Source organism: Sylvia atricapilla, chromosome 30 (assembly GCF_009819655.1).
Source record: "Sylvia atricapilla isolate bSylAtr1 chromosome 30, bSylAtr1.pri, whole genome shotgun sequence".
NCBI classification, from domain to species: domain Eukaryota; kingdom Metazoa; phylum Chordata; class Aves; order Passeriformes; family Sylviidae; genus Sylvia; species Sylvia atricapilla.
The window spans coordinates 1,691,744-1,708,874 of record NC_089169.1 but is presented as its reverse complement, the minus strand read 5'-3'; the positions used below and the strand labels follow the sequence as shown (position 1 = coordinate 1,708,874).

The 17,131-nt window shown below is 54.6% G+C and overlaps 2 protein-coding genes across 2 annotated transcripts; both read right to left on the bottom strand.

Moving 5' to 3' along the window:
- Window positions 1–1,388: 1,388 nt before the first annotated feature.
- Window positions 1,389–15,352, bottom strand: SETDB1 (SET domain bifurcated histone lysine methyltransferase 1). Its single transcript, XM_066337943.1, has 22 exons — window positions 15,304–15,352; window positions 14,798–15,011; window positions 14,405–14,574; window positions 14,046–14,083; window positions 13,830–13,929; window positions 13,341–13,511; window positions 12,856–13,057; window positions 11,888–11,961; window positions 11,423–11,613; window positions 10,905–11,082; window positions 10,325–10,451; window positions 8,016–8,174; window positions 7,070–7,660; window positions 6,574–6,690; window positions 6,117–6,286; window positions 4,542–5,161; window positions 4,027–4,055; window positions 3,793–3,925; window positions 3,121–3,277; window positions 2,558–2,772; window positions 2,114–2,202; window positions 1,389–1,642 (listed from the first exon to the last, which is right to left on the bottom strand). Exons 2-22 carry the CDS (start codon window positions 15,007–15,009, stop codon window positions 1,525–1,527), a joined length of 3,861 nt encoding a protein of 1,286 aa, XP_066194040.1. The 5' UTR covers window positions 15,010–15,011; window positions 15,304–15,352; the 3' UTR covers window positions 1,389–1,524.
- A 523-nt stretch (window positions 15,353–15,875) lies between these two features.
- Window positions 15,876–16,237, bottom strand: CTXND2 (cortexin domain containing 2). Its single transcript, XM_066337826.1, has one exon. The coding sequence runs from the start codon at window positions 16,047–16,049 to the stop codon at window positions 15,876–15,878; it is 174 nt and encodes a 57-aa protein (XP_066193923.1). The 5' UTR covers window positions 16,050–16,237.
- Window positions 16,238–17,131: the final 894 nt, after the last annotated feature.

Genomic DNA, 17,131 nt, shown 5'->3' with positions numbered 1-17,131 from the left:
CCAACAGGATTTGGGCATATTCTGTGAGGGGCACAATGGCCCTGGGGTGAGTGGGTTATTTTGGCATAAATCTTTATAGGCAGTGCTAAAAATGGGCAGAATTGAGGATTTTGATGGTTTTTATATTTTTTTTTTTCTCCTAAAAGTTCTCCAAGTCTTCAACCCCAAGCTGGAGCAGGGGTTTAGGTTCCCTGAGGAGCTGCAGCCCTGCTGGGATGACAAAGCCTCCATTCAGGTGGACGCTCAGGATGGAACTGGAGCTCCAGGAGGCCCCAGAAAGGTTTTATTTTACAAAGGAAAAAAAAAGTTATTTAGCAGGAAAAAACCCAACAAGCCTCCCTTGTGCAGGGCTGGGTTGAGCTGGGCTGGTGTTGGTTATGGGGGGGTGGGATGGTTGGAATTGGCTCCACCACCCCCCAGATTGGGGTTTTCCATGTCAATAATGTGAGATTTGATCCCAGTTTGTCAAACTTTACCTCTTTCATCCAGTTCTCATGGTGGTTTTTTGAACCCTTTGGATCTGCCCTGGTGCCTTCCCTCCTTCTCCCCCTCAAACAAAGAAGAAACCCAAGCCCCACACCTGGACAGACCCCGGGGATTTTCCATGGATCCGTGTCCAGTTCCTTCCCTGCCCAGGTGCCCAAAGCCAGTTTGGGGCTGTGCCAGCTGCCACTTCACTGCAGGAGTTTGGGCCAAGCTCGGGGCTCTCAGTGACATTCTGGGAGGGTTGGAGATGGGGACAGGCACTGGATCTACTTCCTCAAGAAAATCAGAACCTGTTTCTCTGTAATTTTCCTAACTGGAGGGTTTAAGGAATGTTTGCTTTGAGGAAAGGTCAAGGAAAGGTGAAAATGTGGGAGCTCCTTATCCCTTTGCCTGGGCCCATCCACCTCTGGCATTTTTCCTGCAAATCCCACAGACACAAGGATAATGGCAGTGGTTCAACCCTCCTTTTTCAGGGTTCTTTGCTGTGTCTCAAGATCAGGGTAGGTTGTTTTTAATAGAAAAAACGCACTTTTATTGCTTTTTAGCCACTAAAAGATTCTTTACAACAGCTCACAGATGAAGATAGATACTTACTTTTTGTCTTTTTTCACTTGAGTTCTATAAATCCTGATTGGTCCAGTCTTCCACAGATTGTTTCCACCATCCTCCCTCCCACTTTCAAGGCCTCAGTCTCAACTGGGAAGCACTTCCTGGGAATACTGAGGAAGTGCCTGCTGCTGGAAAAACAAGGCTTGTGCCTTAAATTTGGTGGAAAGCTGGAAGAGAGCAGGAAAAGTTCTTTCCTTTGAGGGAGCCTGTTGCCTTGTGGGATAACTGGAACTTCTGGAAGGTGGGAGAAGCCCAGGGGCTGGGAATCACCCGCCAGCACAGCCCGAGTCTGTTTCTGCTCCATGTCCATCTGTGATTTTCCAGGTGAATAACAGAACTGAGAACGTCTTGAGAAGAAACTTTACCCTCACTGAGGGAAAGTGAGCACCAGGCATCTGGAGGAGGGGGATCTGCTGGGAGCAGGGGGGCTCAGAGCAGCCGGCCCCTGCAGTCGATGGCCCCGCAGCAGCACAGCAGCTCCTTGCCCTCCACACTGCCAACCTCGTAGTTGTAATCCCAGGTCAGCTCCGTGCCAGCTCGGATCCTCCTGGGAAGGGAAAAAACCACACGGGATAGGTGAGGAGACTATTCCAGAAAAGAGGAGAAACTGGATGATAGAAGGAAGCTGCACTTCCATGGGAGTGCTCCAGGATGAGACTGAAGCAGCCAGGGAGAAAGGGACAAAGTTCCCTGAGGAATCATTCCCATGAGGATTCCTGGAGGAGCAGAGGCAACATGGCAGGGATTCACACCTCAAAGACTTGGGACTAAAACAAGAAGGGAAATCGGCTGCTCCATGCCTCACTCTGCCCTTTGGGAAGGTCTAAAACTGGTGAAAATCACACCAGGATCTCCAGCACAAGAGGATTTCACCTGACACCAAGGTTTTCTCTGCACGGGAATGACGGGAAGCTGGGAATGGGGTTTCCAGGAGCAGGGAACACCCAGCCCTGGCCATGGAGCCAGGTCCCACCAAAGCCCAGGAACCCTCATCCCCTCCCAGTGCCCCAGGACTCACTTGCTGGCAAAGAAGGCGACCCAGGGGAACCGAAGGTCGTGGGTGTCCACAAAGACGTTCTGCACGAAGAGGTTTGGGGTGCAGCTGTGCTGTAATCACAACAGGGAAGAGCCTGAGCTGCTGCCCAGGCAGGGAGGCCGAGCTGCCAGCACTGAGCACAGCCTTTATAAACAAGCAGCATTCCTGGTTTGCCCGCCGCATCCAGCGGAATCCTGCTGGAACAGGCTGCACGCCCGGGGTGAGTCATAAGATCCACACTCTAAGGTAACGGGCTCTGGAAGGACTGACAGGGCCCTTCCTGCTCCCACCAGGCCGGAGCAGCTGCTGTTCCACTCAGGAAAAGTCCATCCTCCTCCCAAACCCGCTCTTTCCCCGTTTTCAGCCGGTCCTGAGGAGGAACAGCCCCAGCGAGCAGCCGGCTCACCCCCGAGGTGCCCCACTCACGTTGAGGTAGCGGCCCAGGTTCCCCTCGAGCTTGGCGTCGATGATGTAGCAGTTCTCCTCGCCGTCGTAGAACTGCCGCGTGCTGCGGCGCACGGGCCCCGCGCTCTCGCCCTTGTCGGCCGCCGCCAGCGGCGTGGACTTGATGGCGATGCCGTGAGTGGACTTGAGGGCGAAGCCCCGAGTGGATTTCACAGCCACCTGCCTCTTCACGGGACCTGCCGTGAGATGGAGCCTTCCAGCAGAGGAGCCCGGGGCGGTGCTGTCCCCGAGCCTGCTGTCCCCACGCTGAGGTGACGAACCCCTCAGAGCCAAAACGCCGCTCCAGGATGGCTCCTGGCATCGACCCAGCCCAGCCTGCAGACCTCACTGTTGCTCTTTCTTACAATTCCCAAAAATAGCTGGTTTTGAGGGGCGTATTTTGTGGTTTTGTCTTGCCAAACACATGGGGAAGGTTCCAACCTCAGCTGTGGGACACAGCAGGAGCAGCTGCTATGGCCTCACGAGCCCTTCCTGGTGCTTTCCAACCAGAACTTCTCACCCTCAGCCTGCGTCTTCCCCCTCACCTGACCCAGATGACTGATTTTTCTTGTCCTCCCCTTCCTCCTCCTCGGATCCTGAGGAAATGGTCTGGATGTCGTCGCTGTCGTTGGCGGTGCCTGGGGCTTGCCCTGCCCTGTGCTCCCCATCGCTGTCGGTGCTGCTCGACAGTGTCAGCACATCCTGGGGACAGGAACAGCTCCTGGAGTGCATCCAAGCCTCCCTTTTCCTCAGGAACGTGGTGCTCTCCTCCAGCTCACCCCCTCTGCTCCAGGAAACCCTTTGGAAGGGGATCCCCCCTCTGGACACCACATCTCACAGGTCAATGTTTGAAATACCTGTGGGATTTCGGGGGGCTTCTGAGTTCTGCTTGAGATCCTGGAGCATTAGGCGCTCAAAAGGAAGGGAGAGGACCCCAAAGAACAAGGATTGTTCCCCCAGATGGCTCTGCCAAACAATGGGTCTCAGGTGTGCAAACCAAGGAGCCAAATCCAACCCAAATTCCACACTCTTTTCTTGGTTGTTCAGATCCACGAAAGACCCCCCAAAACCCAAAAGAAATCAGCTGCCCTCCAGGAAATCACAGCTACGACCACAAACCCTGCGCTCAGCTGAGAACCAAAAGCAGAGAATAACCCAAAATAAGGCTGAAGGAAGTGGTTTGGGGGAGGCCCCTCCCAGCCCGGGGTCCCACTCACCTCCAGGGGCGGCGGCAGGGGCAGGGAGCGCCGGCGGCTCTGCAGCAGCGCCGTGCCGCTGACGGGTCTGCGGATCCCATCCAGCTTCGGGGGACAGGGGTTGTAGCCATACCTCCTCCCCAGGCCGCTCAGCCTGTGGGGTTGGGATAAGCACAGGTCACACCTGGATTCCCCGGGAAATTGTCCACAGGCCAGGCACCACGGGACGGGAAAACACGATTTAAGGAATCTTACCCAGAAACTGTGGTTGGTTCTTCAGGTTCCTGCAGAGAGGAGAAGCACGGAAGATTGGAATCTCTCTCTTCTCGAGCACCCTCCAGCCCTTCTATGGAATTGCTCCCCAAAATACCAGCTCGGGAGTGAGATGCTGCCTGTCCCCATGGTAAGTGTGACACCCAGCACGGAGATGTCCCTCCCTGGGAGACTCCCAAGTGCCCTCCCTGGAGCAGGGGGTGGACAGGGACCACCTCCATGTCCCTGCTCTCCCCAGCCGTGTCCCTCAGGTCCCCAGGTAGGGGGATGTACAGCTCTGCTTGCATCAAGTGACTTCTGTAGCCTCTTGTGCCACAAACTCCCTCCCTGGCAAGGGAAAAGCTTCTCCCTGTCCCACCAGAGAAGCCAGGGGAGCTGAGCACAGGGGCAATCCAAGAGTCCCACAGTCCCCCTGGATGTGCTGTATAGGGGGAAAAGCCACTGAGCAGTAGCACATCCCTGCCTTTAAGTCTTCCCTTCCCTCATCTCTCCCTCACCTCATTTTTGGTTGGCTTTGCCTCTCCGTTGAGATCTCCTGGCGTGGGAGCAGAACCCTTCTCCCTCTCCGCAGGGATCACCATTTTCACAGCTTTGGCTTCTCCCCCTTCGCCTGTCCTTAAGGACGAGGCGCTGTCACTGTCCTGGAAGCTCTCGGCTATGCTGTTGGAGCTCAGCCACGAGGCCACTTTGTTCTTGGAGGTCTCCTCGGACACGGGCAGCTTGCAGGGAGGGGCCGTGGTGGGCTCGTCGTGGCCGAGGGGCCGCGCCAGCCCCGAGTCCTTGGAGGCCGTCTCCAGGAGGCCGTGGTCGCGCTGGCCGCGCGTCTGCCGGCGCGTTGCGTAGCTGCGCAGCACCGAGCTCGTGCTGAAGTTCTCGTCCTTGCAGAAGTTGTCGTCGGAGCTGTCCTCGTTGGATTCCTCCAGCTCCTCCGTGCCCGTGTTCTCGTTGTCGTCGTCGTCCTTGAGGTCCACGCCGCTGTTGTCCGAGGAGCACTTGGCGTCGCTCTCGTAGCCCTCCTTGAAGTTCTCCACGCTCTCGATGTGGTCCAGGTTGGCAAAGTACTCGTCACCCATCTCCAGCCCCTCTTTGTCAGCAAAGTCATCCGTGAGGATTTTCCCTGGGGGTGGGGAAGAAAACCAAGGGTGAGTTTTCTGGGATGACATTCAATTTTATCCTCTCCAGAGGTCACTGACGACAAAACAGGGGTGACACCACTTTATTCCAAAGCTGGGCTGGGAAAAGGACAACCTAACCTAACCCTGCCTCTTGATGTAACAAAACCCTGAAGCTTGTGGTTGAGCTAAAATCAAGATTTTCAGCCCAGAAATCTCTCCAGAGCAGCTCAAGCAGAGCCTTGGAAGGGCTGGAAGAGCACAGAGGCAGCAGCTCTGGCTGTGCCTGGGGGCGGCTCCGTTCCAGAGCCAACGCAACCCCAGTGCAACTTCTGCATCTCGTGGGCTGTGCCAGTTTGCTGAGCAGAGGAAGCAGGGCTGGGGGTGGGGTGACCTCAAGGACAGCCTGGGGGACGTCTTGTGACACTGGCACTGCCACCATGAGGGTTCTGCAGCGTCCTGTGCCAGCGTTGGGCAAGTTCATCGGTTCAGCTTTCACCCTCCAGTCCTCAGAACAGTCACAGCAAGAGCCTCACACCCCTTCTGCTGCACTTTGGAGTCATGGAATCATTGAGGTTGGAAGAGTTTCTGAGTCCAAGTGTTCGCCCCAGCACTGCCAAGGCCACCACTGAGCCATGTCGCCAAGTGCCACCCCCACATGCTTTTGAGCACTTTCAGTGACAGTGACTCTACCACCTCCCTGGGCAGCCTGTGCCAGCACCTGACCACCCTTCCCAGGAAGAAATTTTCCTGAATGTCCAACTTAAACCTCTCCAGGACATTGGAGAAAGCCAAAAGGTCCTCCCTGAGCCTCCTTTTCTCCAGGATGAGCCCCTCCAGCTTCCTAAGGAGTTCTCCAGACCCTTCTCCCCGTGTTCCAACCCCTTCCCCAGCTCCATTCCCATCTCTGGCTCCCTCCTTTCCACAGAAGAGGTTTCTACGTGCCAGGTGAGCTCCCACCTGCGTAGATGCAGACAAAGGACCCCTTGGCAATGTCGTCGAGGCAGCGAATGCCCCAGCCTTTGTTCTGGGTCTTGAAGAGCTGCAGCCGCACCTGGAGGCCGTGCTGCACCAGGCGGTTGGTGCACATGTTCACGTTGCACTTGCACCTCTTGTTGCATTCATAAACGCTGCAAGAAAGGAGAAGGGTGACAACTTCCAGGATAAAGAGACATCCCAAAGGCTGTGGCTGTTGGCAGTGCTGGGGTTTTGCACAGAGAGCCCAGAGGACCAGGCTTGGAGCAGCCCTGTCTCATGGATGGTGCCTCTGCTCATGCTCTGGACGATCCTCAAGGCCCCATCCAAACCAAACCATTCCAAAAAGACCAGAGGTAGGTGGTCATATCTGCACTGGGTTACCCAGAATCAATTCCCTCTCCATGGATCTGGGGCTGGTGCTTGTGAGGGCTCTGCTCACCCTGTTGGGAGACATTCCTCCAGCCGCTTGTGCTGGTAGCCTGAGTTGGGGTTGATTTGCCCTCCAGGAGTGCAGCCACTGGCCTGGATGGTCAGCTGGTGACAGGCACACTTGGATCTGCAGAAAGACACAGGAAAACCCACGAGTTACACTTCTCACATCAGTCTGGAGACAAGAAAAAAAATCACATGTTTACACAGAGATGAGCACAAAGGGTTTGACTCGGAATCAAATCAAGAGAAGCTGTGGATTTCTCATCCCTAGATGTGTCCAAGGCCAGGCTGGACGGGGCTTGGAGAAACCTGGGATCATAGAAGGTGTCCCTGCCCATGTCAGGAGTTGGAACTGGGTGATTTTTAATGTCCCTTCCAACCCCAACCATGAAACAGACTGAGATGCCAGGGGTTTAAATCCCAGAGCAGATCCACCTTGGGGCATTCCCTGGGCACCTCACACAGCCCCAGCACCGTCCCCTCACTCAGGAGCGGTCACCTACTTGTCTCTGCAGCCGTCCTTGCAGTCACAGCCCACGAGGAACTCCCAGCTGGTGTTGATGTAGACCCCTTTCCCGGGGATCCTCTCCTTGCTGTAGGCCACCTGCGGCGGCGGCGTGTTGTCGATCTCGTTGACGCACGACAGGGGCACGTCCTCCTTGCCCTTGGTGATGTCGGCGATGTAGTAGTACGGCTTGTAGGGCTGGAACTTGCGATCCACCAGCACGTAGGGGTCCAGGCAGAACATCTCCAGGAAGAGGAAGTCGCAGTCCGTCTCGAAGAGGTAGCGCTCGATCTCGTGCATGGAGCGCAGGCACAGCCCGCAGGGCGTCTTGTAGAGCACGTGGAAGCCCATCTTGCGGTTGACGCGGCGCCGCGCCGTCATGCGGCGGAAGTCGTAGAGCAGCGGGATGAGCAGCGGGTTGCGGCTGCGGTACTGGTCGCTGCGCACGGGCCGCACCCGCGACAGGCAGGTGTAGCTGCACACGTGGGGCAGGTAGAAGAGTTTCTCCAGAGGGGCGCGGTAGGACGGCTCGTTGGGAACGCGGTCCATCATGCCGTGGAAGGGCTGGGAGGGGCTGCTGCTGGGGACGCTGCAGGGAGAGGAGATGGGGTTCAGGAAGAGCTGTGCAGGTGGGCAACAGCACCTGGCTTAGGTGTGAGCAGTGTGACCAGCAGGATGTGGGTGGTTCAGGCATTGGAAGGCGGTGAAGTCGCCATCCCTCTAAGTGCTCAAAACACAAGTGGATGTGGCACTTGGGGACATGGCTCAGTGGTGGCCTTGGCAGTGCTGGAGGTGGCTCCATGAACTCAAGCTTTTCCAGACTCATTGATTCTACCACTCCGTGATTTGAGCTGCTGAGTGCCCACCAGAAACCCACCAGCACACACACAGGTCCCAAATGTGTCCCAACATCAGGAATGTGTCCCAACCAGAGCTCTGCTCACCGGTGCTGCGGGGCTGGAAGGGCCCTCCCTGCTGCCGGGGTGTCCCCGAGGACAGGGGAGGATGGGGACGAGTGCCCGGAGCCCACGGAGCCAGGGCGGAAGGAAGTGCTTTTCTTGGCCACCTGCTTTCTGCCCTGGGCCAGCTGCGTGTCGGAGGATCTGCAGGAGGGAAGAAGAAGCTGATTTGTAACATGGAAAAGCAACTGGTGGGAATCAAAGTAACGCTGCCCCATGGAATTCAGACACCCAGAAGAATCCCAGCAGTGGCTTTTTTTCTAATCAGTGTGAAAATCAGCCCATTTCTGGTTAATTCTGCTACAGCAATCCCACAACTACTCTGAATTTCAGAACTCAGCTGCAGCTCCAAGTGAGATTTTCTGATTTTGAAACGAGGCAAGTGTAACAAGGATGCCCAAGGCCTTAATCCCAGAAAGCTGGACAAACCAGGCCATGAAGAAACCCCTGGATTAGCAGAAACCAGAGTTTCCAGAGGCTCAACCATGCCTGAGTGGGAGGAACAAGTCCAGAGCATTCTCCTGCAAGGACTAAGAAACAAGGTAAGATTGTGCAAGGGAATGTAACAACATCCCTGATGAAAGAGTTAGTAGGGGTTCCAAAAGCACAGGTTCTCAACCCATTTCAAGAGTTTTCAATCAACTGCAGGCTTCCAAACTATTCCAGGAGGTTTTCAACCCATTTACATCAATAAAACAGAAAATCATCCCAAACCAGCTGCTGAAGAGGAAAAACAGTGAAGTTACTGGGGAGAAAGGGAGAGGACAAAGAGAGCAGGAAGAGATGAAGGTTTCTGCCAACAGCTTCCTGAAAGCAAAGTGTTCAAATGCATCTCAAAAAGAGCAAGAGGAGAAATGGGCTTAAATCAATCAGAAGTGGTGACAACACCGAGAAGAACTTGAAAGAGGGGGAAGAGACCCAGGCTTTCCTCAGAGGAAACAAAACACCAGAGTGAGGAGACTGTTCTTAGTTTTAATAATCTAAAATCCAAGTGTTTGAACTCCGCAGAATCCCTATGACACGGGAGGCCTGCACTGCCTCCTGCCCCTGTTCAGGGGCTGCTTGGATTTCAGGGCAGGGAAGCAGCTGCACAAAAACTACATCCTAAAGCCAAGCCCTCTGTGAGGAGAGGGAAAAATCTCCTTGTGAGCACTGCAAGGCCTGTACAAAAAAGGATTCAGTGAGGACAGATGGGGCGGCAGGTCCAGCTTGGTTGTCTTTGTGTTGTGACACTGCCCATGGTCCTGGGCTGTCCCAGTCCCAGCCCAGCTTTTCCCTGCACGTGGGGGACCTGCAGTGGGGAGCCCAGCTGTGCATTCCAGGACCTCCTTCAGCATCCAGGATCTCTCTGGCATTATGGAAAAGGTAATGTTCTTGTGGCTTCCACTCCCAAATCCTGGTCAGACCAGCACAGAGGGAGAAAGGGTTTCCCGGGGTAAATTGGGTTATATTGCACTGCTGCTTGGAGAGGAGCCCCCAAGACCCCTGGCTTGTGGGGCAGGTGGGGTTTGAGCTGCTGCCACTCCTGGAGAGCCTGTGGGGAGTAAAGATTGGCCTCCTGCACAGGCTGCTCACACTTGGGACAGATCCTGCCTCCCTTGTGCCCCACCAGCAGGGCATAGTCACAGCAGAAGACGTGCTGGCACGGGGCCAGGCAGCCATAAATCCAGGTTGGAAATCCACAGTGCTGGCCAAAATGAACTGGGAGAGAGCCTCTCCCTCCCCTAAAGAGTCACTGAGCACATTCCCAGGTTCCCCTGGTGTCCTCCAACACGCTCCCTTCATCACCAAGCCGAGTTCCTCCTTCCTCCAGGCCTCCTTCAGCCTGCAGCTCCGGGAGTGTCCCCCTTGGGCCCCTGGCAGTGGCTTGGCCGTGGATTGCTCCGTGCCCACCAGGACCGACCACTGATCCCGAATTCCCAGCGAGGACAGCGAGCAGGTCAGTCCAAGTGGAGGGACACAAGGCAGCCGGGGGCCAGTGCCTGGATCGTGACACGAGGGAGCAATTCAGATTTTGGGAACAGAGGGAGCAAAGGTCTCATTTGGAAAGGTAAGTGCGAAGCTTTAGCCCTGAGGAGGAATGTTTGGCTCCGGGAGTGTTGGCTCTCAGCTCCCGCCCCCAGTTATTCATCCAGCAGCTTTAGGTAAGAGTATTCCCCCAAAATTGTGACTAAAGCCACGGAGGAAACCTGCACCTGAGGATTCCTCTGCACAGAAAAGGTGGTGCCTGAGAGAGCTGAGAGCTGGAGAGAAGCAAAGAGGTGGAAGGTGCTGGAAGAGGCTCTGGTACTTACTCCATCTCTGCAGGCTGAGGAGATGCAGGACGTGCAGCTGGCTGCTGCTCTGGAGTCTTGTACTGGGGACCAGCTCCTGCTAAATCCTGGGTGTACTGCACCACAGGGCCCTTGCTCCTCACAGCACCTGGTGGGGAAGGTGGAAAACCAAAGAGTCAACAGAAGAAATCCCTAATGTTATCCCAAATCGGCTGTAAGGGCCTGGAAAGACTGACTTGTGCCTGGAAGGAACCAAAACAGAGGGATTTGGGATTAATGGTGGGTCATTGCTGAGCTCAGAGCACAGCATCTCGCTCAGGAATTCTGGTCACTTCACCCAAGTGCAGTTTGGTTTTGTGGCATGATTCCAGGAGAAAAGTCCCACTGGATATCTAAATCTCCTATGCCAGAGGAGAAAAACCCTGGAAATCTAAATCTTCTGTGCCAGGTGAAGAGACTCGCTGGCAATCTAAAATCTCCTGTCAGAAGAAAGAAAAAACCCAAAACCTGGAAACTTGAAATCTCCAAGAGTTCTGCTAAAAACCCCCACCAAACCCAGTTAAATCCCAGGATCTTAATGAAACCAAAAGATGCCACCAACCAACGTTGGGACGAGTCCTGGTCTGCCCACTTTGCTTCTTTTCCTGAGTGGAAGCTGTGGAAGTTTTCATGCTGAACATGGGCTCGAGGCGTGTGGAACCTCGATAAATCCACTCACAACGTTTGTCCTCTTGTGGGTACGAGAAGGAAACACTCACAGTTCCCATGGGAAGAGCTTCCTGGAGTGAAACACAGAGAGAGCACAAGGAGACAACAGTGAGTATTGACAAACAGCAGAACCAGGCAATTATTTATGTTGAAATCTCTAATCGAGTATTAGGGAACATTTCTTCCTGGAAAGGGTGTTCATGCCCTGACAGGCTGACCAGGGCAGTCACTATCCCTGGAACTGTCCAAAATCCCTGTGGATGTGGCACTTTGGCACATGGTGCAGGGCTTCAGCCTCCAAGATCTCAGAAGTTCTTCCAACCTCAATCTTTTCATGATTAGCAAGGAAAACAGAGCTGATCAGATCCCCAGCCTCAAATTTAATCCTAACAGGATAAGGGAAATTCCTACCAGGAAAAGGATTTTCACCAGACTTCCATCCACTTCCTCCACTCTGGATTTCCACCAGGTCCCTTCCCACTCTGTTTTGATCAGCTGCCCACTCTTCAGCAGCACCATGGGCCGGTTGGGGTAGGCAGTAATGTATTCCTCAATGAAATCCCGACAGGAAACATCCTCAATGTCTTCCCAGGCTTTTTTCACTGTTTGGAAAGGAACACGTGGCGGAAGAGACAAAACAGAGAGAACATTTAAATCCTTGTTTTTTAGGATACCCCGGGTGTATTTTTAGTAAGGTCAATCAAGGGGTGATCCCCAGGGCTGGAATGTTGGTGGTGAGGCATCCTGGCCCTGCCCTGGCAATAAACCGAGATTTTGGATGTCTTCAGCCTCAGCACCAAAAGGGACACACCCCATTTTTGGACCCAGGCTCTCCCAAAGACCCAAAAGCTCTGCAGGCCAGGAGGGATCACTCACGTGGCCGGCACACTGGGTACAGCTCCCACTCCTTCACGTAGGACGCGTAGCCATCGTCGAAGAAGATCAGGAACCTGGAGAACAAACGGGAATTAGGAATGGGAGCTGAGGAGGACACTATGGAATGGAAGTGGAGAACCCCTCCTGCTCCTCCTGGAGTCATCCCAATCCTGGATGAGGACAGAATAAAGAGTTCCAAATGCTCCCTGCGCTCCCCGTGGCTGCTCAGACAGCACAATTCCCAGCCAGGCCCTTTCCCTCCAGCCCCAGGAAATGGAGATAAAGGAAGAGAAAATGATTAATTGCTCCTGGTTTCTGCAGGGAAGATGGATAAGGAACCCACTTAGTGCTGCTGAGTAATGACTCCAGGCCCTGGAGCTGTACAAAAGCTGCAGGATTTGGGATCAGCATCACAACCAGGAGAAAAGTTGAATTTGAGTATCAAATTGAGCTCATTTTCAGTTCTTAAACACGGATCAATTAAACTCCAACACAATTTACATCAGATCCAGTGGGATTAAATCCTTTATCAATCTCTTCAGGAAGACCAAAAGCCTCTATTTTAATAGATCAGAGCAACCCTGCCCCATCTTTATTCCCTAAAAAGCTGCTCCAAAGCTGCTTTCTCCTCCTGAAAAGCTTTGGCAACATCATTGCTGCTCTACCCTCCAAGGGCTCCTGTTTTCTCCCACTGTTTCACGCCTCAAGGAGTCCAGACTCAACATCTGGGTAATAATTTGAATAAATTAGCAGATCTAATTCCTGACTCAGTGCCATGAGCAAGAGTGGAAGATCCACCCCGAGCTTCAGAGATAAGAAAGATGAAGAAAGTCAGAACCACATTCCTGGGAAGTGCTCAATTCAGCACCTGAAGGGTATTCAAATGAGCCTTTTTTTTTTTTTTTTCAGCCTAAAACCAAAAAAAAACCCAGATATGGGGGCACCTGACCACGGGAAAAAAGGAATACCTGTCTTTATTCTTGAGGTTGGGGGTCTCAGCTACGATCCCAGCATAGAGCCACATCTGGTTGCCATCCTTGTACCTGGCCACCACCCTCCTGCCCACGTGGTGCCTCTCAGCAGACGGGTGGTAATCGTAGGCAATGTGGTTGCCCGAGAGCAAACTCTTTCCTTTGTTATCAAACTTCACTTTGTATTTCTTGCCAGCACCTGGAAAAACATTTTAAGGCAAACAGAAGATAAATAAAGGAGAAGATAAACAAAAGCCGCGTGATTTCACACCAGAATTCCAACGCTCTGGGTCGCGCTGAGATCGTTTGTTCAGGATTAACTCAGAATTCATTTAAAAGCCTTTCAGGATTTAATTTGGAAGACGAAGCAGTGGAGGTGTCTTACTCCCAGGATCCCTTCCAGGTGACATCAGGTGCTCTGACACCTTTTACTCCAGGTTTCCCACCCAAATTCCCGGGAAAACCCCATGCACGGCACATACCGACCGTCTGGATGGCAATCAATGTCCCCTTGTGCCACGTCTTGGTTCTTTTTTTCCCCAAAATCCTCATGCCCACTTTGAGGTCCCCATCAGTGTTGAGATCATCGCCAGGGACTGCAGGGACAGTGACAGGCTGGGCAGTGTCAGGAGATTCCTGAGGGGGTTGTGCATCTACCAAGGAATATCAGCAGAAAGTCAGTTCTAAATCACCCAGAGCTCCCTTCTTGGCACACAGCTGGAAGCACAATTCTGGAAGAAAAATTCCTGCTTTCTTTCCCCTCAGCCAGCCCAAGTACCTCCTTTTTACTGAATGGAAACATTTTGAAAAAAAAAAAAAAAGCAGGAATTCAATATACCCTAAATTAAAATATCAGTTTGGGAGCAATAAAATTAATAGAGATTTCCAGCAGGGAAAGCGCATCATTGTTCTCCCATTTTGGGAAGCAAAGGCCCAGGCCCAGGGCACAGAGCCCCTGGAAGCTCCCACACCTTTCTGTGCTTCCTGCAAGTTCGTTTTCTTGTTTACAGCATCCATGAATTTCGCAACATCCCGGGCAGATTTCCTCATGGCAGCCATTGCTTCCCGCAGCTGGAGGAAAGAGAAGGGAAACATGGAGAAACTTTTGGTTTCTTGCACCTAACACAACACTGTCTCAGGAAAACCCCACAGGAGGAAACACCTCTAGCCAGAGGCTCCCCACTCACCAGACTCTGATCCCTGGAGATTCTGGGACTGCCGCTGCCTGTGAGTGAAGAGAAAACAATGGTTTAAAACCCTTCTTGTGGAAAAAATCCATCCTAATTAAATCACAGAAGGAGGAAGAGACCAGGAAAAAGTGCCCATCCCAAATCCCTGCCAGGAAATCCACCCAAACAAGGCTCGTCCTCAGCCACCTTCCCTTATGTGGGATCATTTGATGGGGACAACAGCGAGGCAGGTGGGAAAAGGGTGAAATCCCAGTCAGGGACTCCATGAACGGAACACAAACAGGGCCTGGCAGATGCTCCCCGTGAGCTAAGAGCATTCCCTCATCCCTCCCCTGGCACTGCTGGGGACACTGAACTGTGCTTCCAGCCCGAGTCCACGCTCATGACGTCGTCGTCCTCCTCCTCGTCCGCGATCTCGATCACTTCCGCGGCCGCCGGCGCCTCGTCCTCCGAGCTGCTGTCCCGGTACTGCCGGCCCATCATGGAGTACAGCTCCTTGGCCTGTGCCTCGCACTTGTTGACGGCCCTGGGGGAGGGAAACCAGCTGTGCCTCACCAATTCCACAGGGATAACTCCTGTGGGATAGCCCTGGCCACAGGCAGCTGAGGGAAGTGTCCACAGGAAGGGTCCGAAGCCTTGGGGGAAAAGTTGACAATGTCCCTCATGAAGCACCCCCACGAGGGTTTTGCCCTGAAGGGAATGGGAACGTGCCCCTCCTCACAATTCCAGCTCACTCCAGGCCCACGCACCTCATGACTTCGTCAATGAGCTGGTCAACGTGGGCCACCTCCTCCTCCTTGTGCCTAATGCACTGCTTCAGCTCCTCCAGCTGCTGCTTCCGCTGCTTCACCCACTCGGAATTCTCCACTTCTTTTTCGATGATTTCCTGGAGCTCCTCCATGGAGATTCCCAGCTCCTCCATCACCTCCTGCTGCAGCTCTTTGATGTCCGGGGAATCCATCTCTGCCGCACCTGAGGGTACAACAGGTGAGAGGAGGCAGGGGATGAAGGGACGCTGCTGAGGGAAGGGAGGAAGGGCATGAGTGTTCCTTCACCCTTTCCCACTTTCCCCTCATCGTGCCCCAGTGTCCCCTCACAGCCCCCAACGATCCCCTCAGAGCCCGCCATGTCCCCGCAGTACCTTACACCGGCTCCCCCTCATCCTCTCCCAGCCCGGTCCGTCCCGCCCCCCGCTCACAGACCCTCAGAGCCCTCTCCTTCCCCTTCCCCTTCCCCTTCCCCTCAGATCACTCACCGCCGCCGGTGCCGGGGAACCGGAGCGGAACCGGAGCAGCACCGGCTCACAACGGCAGCCGAACCTATCGCGCCCTCCCGGAAGCTGCGTGACGTCACTTCCTGCGCGCGCCGCCCGCGCTGCTGCCCCCTGGCGGAGGGGAGGAATCCCCGAAATTCGGGAATAAATTCCTCTGGGATCGGGAACCGGGAACTGACCGCTGGCCCCGGGCGCAGGCGGGAGGCTGCCCCCGCTGTGCACTCCCTACCCCGGAGGGAGCGCGTCGTTACGAAGCAGGGATGCAGAGAGCGGTAGAGCCGCGGTTTGTGCCCGGGGCGGCCTCGGGGCCCCGGACGGTTCGGGGCCGATGGAGCCGTAACGGGGCCCGCAGCTCCCGCCCCAGAACCATCCCTTAACCGCCCCTCGGAGGGTTTGCAGCACGGGGGGCGATGGGGGAAATGGGGGTCCCGGGGGAAGGGGGCCCCGCGGAGGATGGAGGGCGCTGGGGCTGCCCGCAGCTCTGAGGTAACGAGGCCTGGGTGGTTTGGGGGGTTCCGCTGGGGTTTGAGGGTACCGGGGGGGTTTTTGGGGGGTCAGTTGATGGGTTCCTCCTCCCAGGTGGAGGTGGGAATGGCGCTGTAGGGATCCACCACGAGGCGGGCGCAGCGCACGGTCATGGCCAGGAGGAAGAGCCCCAGCAGCACCACGAAGGCCGTGGCCACGGCTTTGTCCACGTCCAGGGCGGGCAGCACTGTGGGGGTCTCCATACAGGACCCTCAGGTGTCTCTTCTGCAGCTGCAGAGGCCCCTCAGGTGGGTGTCTCTCGGATCCTGACACCACTCAAGTGTCTCTTTCCCAGCTCCAGCAAACACTCAGGTGTCTCTTCCTGCCTCCAGGGATCTTCCAGTGTCCCTCAGCACTCTACTCCCAGTGAGATCCCTGAGGGCCAGAACCGAGGGGAATTAATGGATTTCAGGGGTCAGAAACACCCCAAAAAAGGGAAAATGTGGCTTTGAGTCCCCTCTGCTTCTTTCTTACCTGCCTGCAGCCAGCGCTGGGTCTCTGTCCCGGCCCTGCCGGCTCCAGGCCTTCATGAATTCTGCAGGAATGTACCAGTATCACCTTTCAGACACTACCCAGAGGATTAAATTCCCACCCCGCACCCCCCTCTCCCATCAGGAGAAGGCTCTGGGTCCCTTCATGCGTCTTCCTGGTGGCTTGGGGTGATTTGGGAACTGTTAAGGAAGATTCATGCCCAAAATCCAAAAACCTTGCTTGTGAGAGGATTTCCAGGGAGTTCTTTGTTTATATTGGAATAGACTTGGAAAATACATTGAACTGAGCTGCCCATTTGGATCTTGCAAGACAGCTTCAGGAAAACCCCAGAACACCCAAAATATGCAAAAAGTCTCCTTCAAGTTTCTTTATTTTTCCCCTCAGAGAGAAAAAAAAGGATCACTTTGGGAACACAGTGAAACTTTGACACCCCATGAGTTGGACTGTAGGGGTTTTCCAGAGATTTTTTAGCAAAGGATGAGTTTTGGGGTCCTGTTGGTGGTCCCAAATCCCAGTCCTGACTCAAAGACCTGTTCCAATCCCAGTTCCAGCCCAAATCACATGGATGATATGGATCCGACTCTTCATTCCCTGGATTTTAGAGCCCCAACCTCACCCCAGTCCCGAAACCAATCCCGATCCCAATCCCAGTCCCACTATTACGTGACGTCATTAGCACCACCCACTATAGCCACACCCTTCAAAAAGCCCCGCCTCCTCCCCGGTGTGGGCGGGGCTCTGCGGTGTTCGCCCCGCCCCCTGGCCGTGCCCTCCGGTTGTCCCGCCCCCAGCC